The 12,839-nt window shown below is 39.9% G+C and overlaps 2 protein-coding genes across 2 annotated transcripts in view; both read right to left on the bottom strand.

Moving 5' to 3' along the window:
• Window positions 1–1,963: 1,963 nt before the first annotated feature.
• Window positions 1,964–7,364, bottom strand: sytl3 (synaptotagmin-like 3; the record flags this gene model as incomplete). Its single annotated transcript, XM_080514480.1, has 12 exons — window positions 1,964–2,010; window positions 2,260–2,430; window positions 2,525–2,621; window positions 2,713–2,882; window positions 3,027–3,149; window positions 3,583–3,710; window positions 4,364–4,436; window positions 4,518–4,584; window positions 4,672–4,723; window positions 5,506–5,573; window positions 6,284–6,493; window positions 7,267–7,364. 12 exons carry the CDS (start codon window positions 7,362–7,364, stop codon window positions 1,978–1,980), a joined length of 1,290 nt encoding a protein of 429 aa, XP_080370606.1. The 3' UTR covers window positions 1,964–1,977.
• A 3,607-nt stretch (window positions 7,365–10,971) lies between these two features.
• enpp1 (ectonucleotide pyrophosphatase/phosphodiesterase 1) overlaps window positions 10,972–12,839 on the bottom strand; it is a 29,683-nt gene continuing 27,815 nt past the window's right edge. The window contains exon 23 of the mRNA XM_080514373.1: window positions 10,972–12,766. Within this exon, the coding sequence (XP_080370499.1) occupies window positions 12,614–12,766 (153 nt within the window). The 3' untranslated portion in view covers window positions 10,972–12,613. The remainder of the gene's footprint in view (window positions 12,767–12,839) is intronic.

Here is a 12,839-nt window from a genome sequence, read left to right as displayed (position 1 = left end):
TTTTGAATGTAAGGTTGCTTCCCAGTCGTCACCACCACAAACTGTACACATCATTCACATAAAAAGGTGAAGATGATTGAGAAAGGAAAGGGAAAAAAGCAACACACATAAAATTATATTTATAACCTATTGTTCGCTGCATGCATGTGTGTGTGCTTTCATTTAAAAAAAAGAAATGACAGCGACAACATGTGGACAGGTATGCTTACTACATTGTTTTCAGCCTTTCTGCTATTTACATGTAAACTGAAATCATTTTCAGAATGTTGCCATATAAACACGAAACTTCTCTGAATTGAAAACGCGTGGAAGCTCAGTTAATCATCTGTGGCTTGGTCCAGCTTACAGAGGTCATTGTAACTAAAAACAATGTTAGATGTTGTGTTGAACGGGAGTTCCACAGAAATGTCCCACTTTCTCCAGTTGGATGGTGTTCAGATGTTTTTTACGAATGTATTTACGCTATCATGGCTGATTCATGTCTACGAAATTTAGATTTCTGTTATTTTGTCATTGATGTAATGAAAAGATATTTTGTCCATGACAATTTATTAGAATCAACATGTTTTTGACAAGTCTTGCAAAAAACTTTTCGTTCGAGTTTCGGTTTAATGGTTCAGATACTTATTACATGCAGCTGCAGGTGAGACGCCCAACTTCATCACGAAAGGGCGCTGTCTGGAGGAACTCCCTGCCTCCTGCCAGAGAGAGACACCTAAACACAACTCACAAATAGCTGAACAAGCACACCCACAAACTTATTAAACACTTACAATTCTTGATGCATTGATAAATGCACACCAGAGCACACATGACACACCTTGCCAGACGGCAGACATTGAAGTGCACTCACAAAGAAACACGCCGCTCCACAATGGAGGTGTGTTTGTACTCTGACGCAGGTGCTATGACACCGGTTTGCATTAATAGGAAGGTGTTTTCACCTTTAATGAGGGCAGTGGATCATTGCCATGTGGCTGGGCCTGGCTGGTTCCTTCTATCAGGAACACTATTGTCATGGAGGACCGAATAGCCCCGTGTTACACTGACCTCTAGTGCAGGAATACTGTAACTGAAGGAGAGCTGGCGCTAAAGTGCCTAAAAAGACTTATTTCAGCTTTATCTTGAAATGTCAAAACGATGCACGATGGAAGTCTTGGTTACCCGCACAATAAAATATCAACATCAATATTATTGTAATTCAATGGTTTCCTAGAAAATGGTTTGAAGAAGTCAGATCTTCTTGTATTCAAGGTCAAATGTTCTGTAAACAACAGCAACCTGGCCTCAGAAACTTAATGTTGCCTCTTCAATACTTTAGAAGATATTGAGGATGAGGTGCTGTAGGAGGAGCAGGTTAAACAAGCCCGTGAGAATGTCAATGAAAGCAACACGGCGGTAGAGCGGTGTGAGCAAGGACACGTGTGACTATTCATTTATTCATTCTTTCATTTATTTATTTTTATTTCAAATATAATAAGCATAAACAAAATACATTGAAGCTGAAAAGGAGTAGGAGGTAGCACAAGTTTATTAGATATGGGTGGGGGGCTTGTTAAATGTCTAATACTCCCGCCCTATTTCTTCTATGTCTATATCTAGATTGTATTGAAATAAAAACAAAAGTCAACTTTAATCAGGTTTATTTGCAATTTATTAGAATAAATACTAATTGGGAACATTTCCAATGCAAAGTAACAACAGCATTCTTTTCACAGTGGAATGATTTAATATTAACAGATCAAATGGAAAACACAAAGAAATAAAACAAAGTATACTCCAATCTTGCATTACTGTAGTGTTCTTCTGTGTGTTTGCCAACACTTACAAGAGTGTGTTCAGATTTGAAAACGTTTCATTGAATAATAATATTAGCACAATATTTAATCATCTTTAAATTAAAGTTAAATAATTAGTAAATGATCCAACAGACTTCATTTAAATCTGGAATGAAGAAGGTCACTATGACCAACAGTCTTATCCCACAGTGCCTCCATCTGGACTCTCAACCTGATGAATACAAAAAATGGAGAAAGATAAGAAACACAAACCCGCCTTCTTTCACTAAAATAGCTATCTGAATACACAAGCATCAAGTTTTGAGCATAATCACGAGGTAGAAAAAAGTATTATTAAACATATGTTATAAATAGATAAGATACAAGAGCTGGTGTATTTCAGTCACAGGCAATCAGTGTATGACTTTTCCTTTCATGCTTGAACACTTGTTGAATTGCTCATTATCTGTATCTGTTGTACCTTCGGACACAGCGGGTACCAGTTGAAGCGCTGGGAGACCTTGTCATCGACTGTCCAGCCGTCCAACGGGAGCAGCACCTCACCGAGGAAAGTTTTCCTTCTCAGGGTCCCTGAATGCCACACAGAGGCCTGCAGCCGCTTCCCAATGAGCAGATGGCGCTCTATGTGAAACTGGAAAGCAATATAGAGATTCAGTTTAATTCAAACAGATCAACTCAAGGATGACTCTCCAGCAGCTGAAGTAGAAGAGATCCCTCATATTTACCTTTAAGACCTCGTTGTAAACCGGATCTGTTGTGTTCCTCTTCATTGATGTCTTCACCTTGAGGCTTTTATCCGGCAGCACGTAGAGTTTGATGTATCTACACATAAATTAAACAAGGAACCGTGAGTTACTGATGCAGGATCAGAGATGAAAGATGTGATACTGTAAATGTCGACAGTCGTCCTCACGGGTGACACTTCTTCTTCTTGCTGTCTCCGTACATCAGGTTCCTGCAGGCGCCCACTGTGACCTCCAGGCAGGAGGTGCCGGTGTTGTAGGCCAGAGCCAGCTCCAGCTCCCCGCCTACGGCGACGCTCTCGAAGAGGCCGCAGTCTGTGCTGATGCTGCTGCTGCTGCCCTGAGGAAGCCAACGAGAAGGCTGTAGACTCACATTTTATGTCTAAAAGTGCGATAAGATAAGCCTTCTTCATTCAGTCTTAGTACAGCCATGAAGAGGAAGTTATTCTGAGAAGAAGCTCTTTAATCTGATTTATTCACTCACTCTCTTTCCACCAGAATACTCAGAACTGAAGGAAGCGTCTTCTTCTGCTCCGGTGGATGAGCCCTCCTGATCACTGTCTTTGTTTTTCTTGAACAGATTTGGAAGACTTGGGACTTTAAAGAGCTGCAAAGAGAAAAGTCAATCATTGATTTGTTTTTACTGCACCTTCAAAACGTTTCTGACTGAAGTCCTTTGAATGTTGATTCTAGCTTCATGTGAGTAACTCAAATCATTATATTAGGACAACTTAACACTGAAAACCAAAGTGACAGCTCACATTTTACTCTGCCAATCTCATTTAATCACATTACAAGCATATAATATTAAATATTAAAGCTTTTCTCTCCCTGCGTTCATTAAAAATAAACATTGAGTAGAACAAAAAACAATTAACGACTTGGAGAACTTATTGTAATTGGTTTCTCTCACCAGCAGAGGCCGCTAAAAAGTACTGAATTAATATCCATTGGGAGCCACTTGGATTTTAGTGTCTCGACCCGAGGACTCTCACCCATTATGATGTTTAACACCTGACTCACAGCTGAGGTCGACTTACATGTATGGCTTTGCTGATGTCACTTTCTGACAGGCTCTTCTGGCTGCTGTAAGTCAAACCCGATTGCCTTCTGCTGCTGTCAACCCTCAGCTGGTCTGTTCTCACGTCATTCTGAGAGGTGGAAATCTCTGCAAGGACATGAGCCACTCGAGACATTACACATTATGGAAAAGACAACATCCAAGTATTGTTTGCTTGAAGAAATCCTCCACTGTCTCCCACCAATGTTAAATACATGCCAGCACAATGTTGAGGCTCAAAGACACTTGGTGAAGGAGTGGAGTGGGGATCAAACCAACAGTTGTGGGATTGTACTTCCAATGAGCCACAGTTGTCCCATGATGGTTACAACTAAGCTGAAACACTGTCTGCAGGAGAATCTCCACGATAACAATCGACTTTTGCAGGTTTAATGACGTCAATGAGGGTTTTGCACCTAATGTCCTTCCTGTGTCGTTGCTGATGTGAGCAGGTTGTGATATAATCTGCAGGATGTCATGCTGATACAGAATCCTGCACTCAACATTTCACACTAAAATATTCACTGTATCAGAAATACAAAAATTCATTTAAAAAAAAAGAAAACAATAAGCAGTGCTGATATCACTCAAAAACAAAGTAAATATAGCAGAACAGAATAGAGATGTTTTATTAATTATCGGGAGTAATTGTGGAGGATCAGCGCTCCAGGTCTGCAAGGTGTGTGTGAAGTGTTGCATGTTGTTACAATTATGAAGAAATCCCTTGTTTTGCAAGTATTCGGTCAGGGTGAATCACTCACTTTTAATGTGACTCGTGAAGGAAGCCATCAAATCTTCCACTGAACTGGTGAAAGGCTTGGAGTTTTTAGAATCCTGAAAAAAATTAAAATGGTAAATCACAACCAATTCACATTTTACACTTGAACTAATACAAGAAACGTACAAATTCCTTACCCCAGATCTGCTGAGAAACTGATAATCCAAGTGTGGTGGAGGCGTTGGGGGCACAACAGATATATGACTGTAGAAAATACAGCAAACACTCATTATAAAGTTCAATGAATCCAAGATGGAAAACTTAGATTCATAATGTGGAGGTGAATCTTACCTCAGCACGCCATAAGTCTTCATCAGCTTCTCTCCGACTGTCTCGTATTTATCTGTAAAGATCACAGATATTGTGCAACGTTACAGTGGCGTCTATTAGAGCAATCATAGAGATACTTAGAAAATAAAACAGTTCAACCAAAGATTTTATTCTTTATTTTTGAGCCTATAAAGTCATTTAAAATATTGCATGATATTCACAGGTTCTAAAACCCATTTGAAGGTGCAAAAGTATGAAAACTATCCATATTCACGGTGTGCATTCATATTACAATTATTTCATCATACCATCTGGATAAATGTGAAAAAAATCAGAAATTACTACACAATATTAATCAGAAAGTTTTACATGATGATGTTTTAGCTTAACTTCAAAAGGACCAAAACTACTTCGTATATTGATGAAAGGTTCCACATTGCATAAAGACATTGCCTGTTATTGTTATTTTGTTTTTCTATTTTAGTTACTGTCATTAGCATAGGTTACATAGATCTGCTATTGTTTTTTTGCTTCTACATACCGATGTAATGTAACAGACACACTGGGCTTGTATGTTATGTATATTTTATATATATTATAATACCCTAACCCATTGTGAAAATGGTCACTCTATATGCACGTGTCATATAATGTGAATAAACTAAATTACAGTGTAAACTCTTAATAAGGAATACCCTCTAAACTAGACTTAAAGCAACAACTTAAACAAACAACAAGGTTCATAAATTTTTTTAAATTATCTATTGTGGTAAAAGTGGATAATATGAAGGAAGCATCAATAAATAATGACTATGAATTTACAAAAGAGAGCAGTGGTGTGTGACGTAAACAAACCTCCAGTGACTGGAAATTTCTTTGCCTTTTCCAATAAAAACCACTCTCCTGACCGGATCTTCACCTCCCTGTGAAGAAGGGAAAAAAAACAAAGCAATGAGCAGGTGGAAAATAAAATAAAATATCACACAGACAGAAAACTATTCTGATGCCATTGAGCTATTACAACTGGAGTTGATGGTGCCACCACTGAAAAACATCTAATAGATTCCTAAAGTGGGGTCGCTCTCTTCAGAAAGGGCAGAGAGCCCTTCCAGAGGCGCGCAGCTGAGCGATGTGATGCTAATCTTCATGTTTACTATATTTTTCCTCTCTCACAGTGATTGTGTTTTAAAAGCAATTTTTGAACAGAGAGACTATTTTGAGAATAAATCTTGAAAGTACTGAATGATGAAAATTTAAACGTTATAATGCAATAATTCTAAAATTAGATTTTTTTAAAACTTTGTTTTATGTACCGGTACTTTATATTAAATTTGCAATTTAGTGCAAAATAACTGGTGAAAAGAAATCTATCAGAGTTTGAATGTTGGTATTCCTAGAAATGGATTTGTGTAAATCTGCCCTTTCATTGCGGAAGTGTTTTGGTTTCCCTCTGTCATTGCTCTTATAAAACCGTTTATATGAAACCGACATGAGTGAATGGGTGAATGGTTTAACTGAAACTGGGTGAAGACTATCAGTCTTAGTAACCCACAGAGAGTCACTCAGTGCAGTGATTTAACAGCCGCATAGTCACGTGTTTCTTCCCTCTCCGCATCTCTTTCTCTTTCGCTACCTGTAGGCGTGGCACACCGTGCACTTCCAGTTTGACACTCCCACGCGACACTTGTTGCAGATGCGGTGGCTGCAGCCATGACAGATCGAACCCGAGTTCCAGAACTTTCCCAGCGGCCTCTGGCATCGGGCGCAGGTCCGCTCGCCGTACTGCCGGGTGAAACTCTTCGCCCCCCTTCTCCGAAGCTCCTGCAGCTCGTATTTCATCCTCCTGAAGGGAGACGGAGAGTGAAAAACACCTTTAATCAAAGCCTTAACCCATTAACTGAGCTAATGTGCAATATCTATAACCGGTTGAGCTTTGAGACGAGACGAGACGGGGCAACATAAGACAAGACAACACAGCATAAGATGAGACAAGACATAAAAACGACTTCATTCATCCCAACATGTGGAGGTTCAGTCATTATATCAGCTCTGCATTGTACAAAGAAGTCAAAATAAGAATATTAAAGAATAATAGATATTAAAATGCAATGGATATATGACATGTACACGACATTAAGGTTCTGCAATGAAACCTCAAGTAACAACAAAACCTCAAGTAACTGTGCAGCTAACAACCAGTGAAACAACACTAGACACAAACTCGAAGCCTTAAATCATTAATGGTTGCCTGAACGATTCTTGCTATTTGAATTTGAGTTGAAGTTAATTACAAAACCTTTATGAATCGATCACAACTAATCTCACTTTCCTTGAATATTTAAAACGCTGTTGTTTTGCATCTGCACGTGCTTGTGCTCAGTGCCTGGGTGATTAGATGAGAGGACTGACCCCACGACCATGAGCATCTGTTAAATCATGAAAGCACTCAATATGAGGTATACAAAGATCCCAATTGTGACAGAAGTGATGAAACATTTGTTCGCAAGAGAAAGCAGAGAAACTGTTACTCTGTGTGTGTGTTGTTTTTCTGTGTGTCATCTTCATCTCTGCCTCACCGAGGAGCAAGTTAACCACTGAACCAATGACATGACTCACCTGATCCTGTCCTCCTCAATAATACGCAGCTGCTTGTCCCTGCGAAGCACCTCCAGGACTTTCTCTCTCTCCAGAAATTGAAGTAAACTTAAATCCATCGTTAGCAGAGGGTGTGATGATGTGTCACCATCTATGCTCTTCTTCTTTCTGTCTGTCCTCCCATCTGCATGCTTGTCTTCTTCTGGTCTCTGTCTGTCTCCACCTCCTCTCCTCTTGAACCCTCCCCCTCTCTGGACTCAACCCTCAGACCTCGCTTCAGTCCCCGGGGGCGAGAAGATTACAAAAGGAAACGGTAAAGGTTATTCTCTGTGCACTGCTCCTCCTGATTGTGATCTCCTCTGAGCTTCCCTCCGCACCACAATCACAGAAATCTCACTTTCTACACTCATAGTTGGAGCTCAAAGTTGTACAGATCGTGTCGGGGGGGAAATGGGCTTGTCAGATCTCTTGTCTCGTCTTCCTGCGAAAGACCTGAAATGTGCAACCTGATGACGCAGTTTTGTCAGAAATCCTTGCAGCACAGGATCTGACGACACAACCGGGGCTCACATTTCAGACTATGTTTGATTTCCCCCTGTCCTCAGGATCCCCTCCTGGGTCTGTGGCTCAGCCCTTTTCTGCTCCCTCAGCAGGAGGAGCAGCGACGCTTCACTGATGTCAGGACGGCAAACCAAACCAAATGCCAACCGTTGCATTATTGATGGCTGACGTGTGTCCCACTTCCGTTCTTTCTTTCTTCCTGGATTTGTTTTACATCATGAGAAATTTACTTATTCAAAGCAGCGTAGGGTTTTGAGGACCTTCAGAAGTTTTCAAAGGAAATGCCGGGGCAGTGTGGGCGTCGCGGAGCTGTCTCTTCCAAGCATGATTATTTTGCTTTTAATTTGGGACATGATGATAACTGGAGGGTTAAGAGAGTAAATATTTTTTTAAACACATTTGAGGAGAAAACACAAAAAACTGCGTGCATAGACTGATATTTCCAAAGCAACCATTCTTATTAATGCTTAATTTTCATAAATCATTATGAGACGGGTCACAGGAATGCTTTCACCAATTAACAACAAAACGATTTTCAAAATGAAGTTTGAGAAAAAGGCACTTTGGAGACAAAGGGAAGGCTCTCAAAGCTCACAGTTAACCTCAAACACACACGTTTCTGGACTGTGGAAGGAAATTGGAGTAATTGTTGAAAAAACCTGAGGAGGCAGGGGGAAAACATGTAAACTCACAGGAAGGTCCCAACCTGGACTGGAGACTGTGCAGCCTCCAAAGCTTATAAGATGATGAGAATTGTATTCAATGGATGTTACTTTATTATACTATATGATTATTCACTGGGTGCAACTACTGATATTTATCCATGTGCATAGTCAGATTGTTGCATTATGCTTTGTCTCACTTATGTCTCATTCACTTCTAGTCATCCAGAAGAAAAGAAAAATTGAGATAAGACATTGCAGACACATCTCTGCATGACCAACCAACCAACCAATCTTGGGTTGCCAGACTTTTCTGTCAATGCTGCTGCAAAATATATGAATTCTCTCAATTTGACCATAATAGTCCCATAAAATAGAATCCATTGTTTCACTATTGCCTTGGTGATGGGCGGTTATTTTCATTCTTTATTTAAGACAGCAGCTTCACCCTCCAATCAAGTCTAATGAATATTGTCATCTCAGTCTGTGCAGCAATCCTAATAAATGTGTTTTGTGAAAAGCCAAACCCTCCTTCTTTTGCCCTATATTTCATTGTGGTGTCTAATTTCCATGCAGTTAAACAAAATGAAGCATTTTCTCCTCTCCAGCTGCGGATATATTGAAGCATGATGGGACACAGCAGAGGTGGGCTGCTGAATGCCGGCCTGTGCTGACAGATAAGCGCCTGTCGCTTGTTACTAAGCAGAGCTGCCAAGAGGCCTGAGAAAACAATCAGCGTCAGGGGCAATTAGGCCTTTGAGGGGGGACACAGCTGGTATCTGCCCTTTACTAAAAACCACATCACTGTCAAGACACAAATACCAACCAGGAATTATGCTGCTGAAAAGGGTTTTGCTGTGGTTTTCAACTGGTCTGTTTCAGTGCATAACAGCACTTATTGATGACCCAAATCAAAATGTACTAAATTAAATTAGAATCCAGTTTGAACTTCATTAAAACTAAAATTCTAAAGCAATTTTTTCTAACTGAATCAAATGCGTCTTCAAGCACAACTATACAATTTCAAAAGAAGTTGATACACTCATAAGGTGCAGTTATTTAAGGTGAAGTGGGCCGTGGCCACCTCAGTCAGAATGTTCTACACGCACCGCTGAGTACATTCATTCCACGCCAGCCTCCAGAGTGAATCAGACGGCGTGTGACTCAGTAATGACTTCACATCCGAGAAGCGATAGTGGGACACCATGTGAGCCCACCACAGCGCAGCAGTGACAGTAAAGACCACCTGACTCCACGTGGAGCCCAAATACGGTATGACAGTGCAACCATGAGAACGACCAGACCAGCCTCCGACACATTTCCCACCCAGAGAGGAGTTTCTTAGAAAAGGCCTGAGCGTGTGGAGCGGCGTCCACCTAAAAACCCAGACTGTGGCAGTTCTCATTCTCACACAATGTTGTGGCTCTTCTATTTTAGAAAGGACCTGATGCAAACCATGGCTTCAGAAATACTGTGCAAAGGGATGACATGTGTGCAAACCTGAGACCCTGATGAGGAGGGAATATAAGAAGAAAGAAGAAAAAAAAGTGAACAGAAATTTCAACTCTGTTGCGACAAATATGGAAAGTTTTGTATTTAGTTTTTTTCCTATGCTGCAGTATGACACATGCATCCACCTCGGTGAACAGTCATACTAGACGTTCTCATGAAAGGAAGGTGTAGCTACCTCAAGTTTATTTTAATGGTTTGATCTCACTTATGCCGGGCCAGCTAGAAGACAACACAATGACTTATGAATACACACAATTCCAAATGTTTTCCTGGAGAAGGGAAAAAGAACATAATGGAACACGCGTTTAACAAACTTTCTACTAGACAATCCACTGCACACCGTCCACTGAACTTGGTTCCTCTGAAGTGGCTCCCTGATGCTTTCAGAAAGTCATGTGAAAATTGGTTTGTATTGTGCTATTTCACTGTGGTATCAGACTTCTTTTCAAGACCGGACAAATGTTTGCAACCCCAGTGTGAATGCTGAGCTAAACAAAAGCCACACAATATCAACAGAAACAATATTAAACTGCACTGATAGAGGAAACTTCCACTTTGTTTTTGATTTTCTCATACTATGATGACTACAAGAGTCTGCGATTGCAAGAAATTTCTCAACCCGCCACTGTTTCATTGCTCAATCTCAACATACATAGAAAGGAAGCACCATGATAATAATCATGCTTGTATTAAAAAAAAATCTAAAATCAAACAACACCTCAGCTCTGTGACATGAGAACTGGGTTGCTGTAGCGTGCAGAAAGCTGCAGCATCTTACTCCCTGGCTTCGTGCACAAACGGAGCGGTCAGCCCGAGGAAGTGGCAGGTTTTTTTATACCGGGGGAAACGTGCAGAGGCCGGCTTCCTTCCTTTGTGCGCGTTGCTGCTGCAACGTGAAGACACAGTTCACTTTCATCTTAGAGCGTTTGCTTGCCCTCCTGTGTGTTTGCATCTTCGGTCTATGAAAATAAGAGTTGACAAAGACAACAAGTCAGTAGACAGGAGGTTTTTTTTTTTTATGTGGAATTGTGATTTTCTTCTTTTTACAAAATAAAAGCTGCAACAAAAAACTATTTTTCTCTCTCTCTCTCTCTCCGCAACATAACTGTCAACCTGAATTTCCACACACACAGGGATTACTCAACTTTGAGCAGACTACACACAGCAACTACACCTCCTAAACTTTGCAACATGTTGAAAATTCACAATTTGGTGAAAGAACTAAACAACTTGAACTGCTAGACTGATAAATTATTGCAGCTAAAACAGCAAAAAAAAAAAAAAAAAGCTAAAATGACTATAGCTGTTTAATACAATAAGAAAAAAGTTACTACTTCGTAGTTTTTTCACAATTTTCATCACTATAGGAAAATTTTACGCTGTTATCTTTATGTTTTGGATTCAATGCAAATTTACTTGGTGGCAAAAATGTCTCTTTTGGACGTTTTACTCGTCTGTTAAAAGATTCTGAGCAGGATGTAGCTGAGCTGTCAGCAGTATGTGGTCAGACATGACTCATGTTCAGCTGAATCTACATCACTTAATAATGTGTAACAATTCTTTAAGGGGCAGGTTTGACAGACAGTAATGTAATAATAGCCAATGCCGAATTAATAATGTATTATTACATTATTGCCTGTAGTTATTACATTTCCAAAGGTATTTCAATGCCACCTTAATAATGGAATAACCAGAAAATACTGTAATGTGATTGTCAAAATGTTATTACTCAATTACATGATTGGCTTTATGTATAGTGGCTAAAATCCTTATGTTATAGGCAGATATTACATTATTGGCCATGAATACATTATTGGCTGCTACAGCAGGGTAACAGCAGTCTCAGGGAGAGACAGCAGCTCTGCAACTGATGACAAATAGAAACTGTAACGGCATCACTGATTTCATAAAAGCAGACATTAACTGTCAAAACATGTAGAAACATGTTTCTTTATTACACTGGCAGGAGCCTCAAATGTCAAGTAATCCACCTATGCAGACAGTTGTCATATATCCAGGCACGCAAACAACAAATAATCATCTAAAAAATATGCAAAATCCTAAAAATAACACTGACTTTGTAAAAATAAAGAAAAAAAAAGAAGAGGAAATATAAAAACATGAAAATATAAGAGCAAATTTGGCAGGAAGAGAACAAATCTATGATGGAGGCTTTTCCAGCTGCTTGCCGAGATTCCCTTGGTAACGTTTCCATTGCTTCAGATCTCAGAGGTGAAGTTTCCTAAAACGTTACAATCAAAATATTTGTCTGTGGGATCAAAAGTCCTTCAATCAATAAAAGTTTGCTTTTCCCTTCGTTTTTTTTTTTTTTTTTTTTTTTTTTAAAGTTCCTGTTTCCCACAGTGAGGAAATTCTTTGGAGCAGTTCAGGAGACGTGACGATGTCTTCTACTGTTCATGTATAAATGAGAACAAATGTACAGCTTCCACTACATAAAAAAAAAAAAAAAGATTCAGACGTGTAAGGGAAAAAAATGGATGGAATCAAAAGTTGTGATTGATTTGGTCTGAAAACAGGAAACCCTTTAACCTTTTTAACTGTTTCCTGACTGTGTGTCCATAATATTGATTCCCTCGGTATTTAAAAGCTTCACTGGATCAATGTCTCGGGCTTTAAGCAGTCTGTAGGAAGGTCTTGAGCTGTAGCGTCTCGTCCACTGATATCCTGTCGTGGTAGAAACTGAGTCCGGTCAGGAGCTCGATGTCTCGGACTCGAGCGGAGTGAAGCTGCAGCCAGTCCTCCACCCATGAGAAGTCCAGCCCATCCTGGAGAGAAACAGAGGAGAACGTCATCCATTGATCAGGTTTAGCTTTTTTGGTTTTTTCTCCCCACAGTGTG

Source organism: Blennius ocellaris, assembly GCF_963422515.1.
Source record: "Blennius ocellaris genome assembly, chromosome: 18".
In the NCBI taxonomy this organism is placed as follows: domain Eukaryota; kingdom Metazoa; phylum Chordata; class Actinopteri; order Blenniiformes; family Blenniidae; genus Blennius; species Blennius ocellaris.
This window is presented reverse-complemented; position numbering and strand designations above follow the sequence as displayed.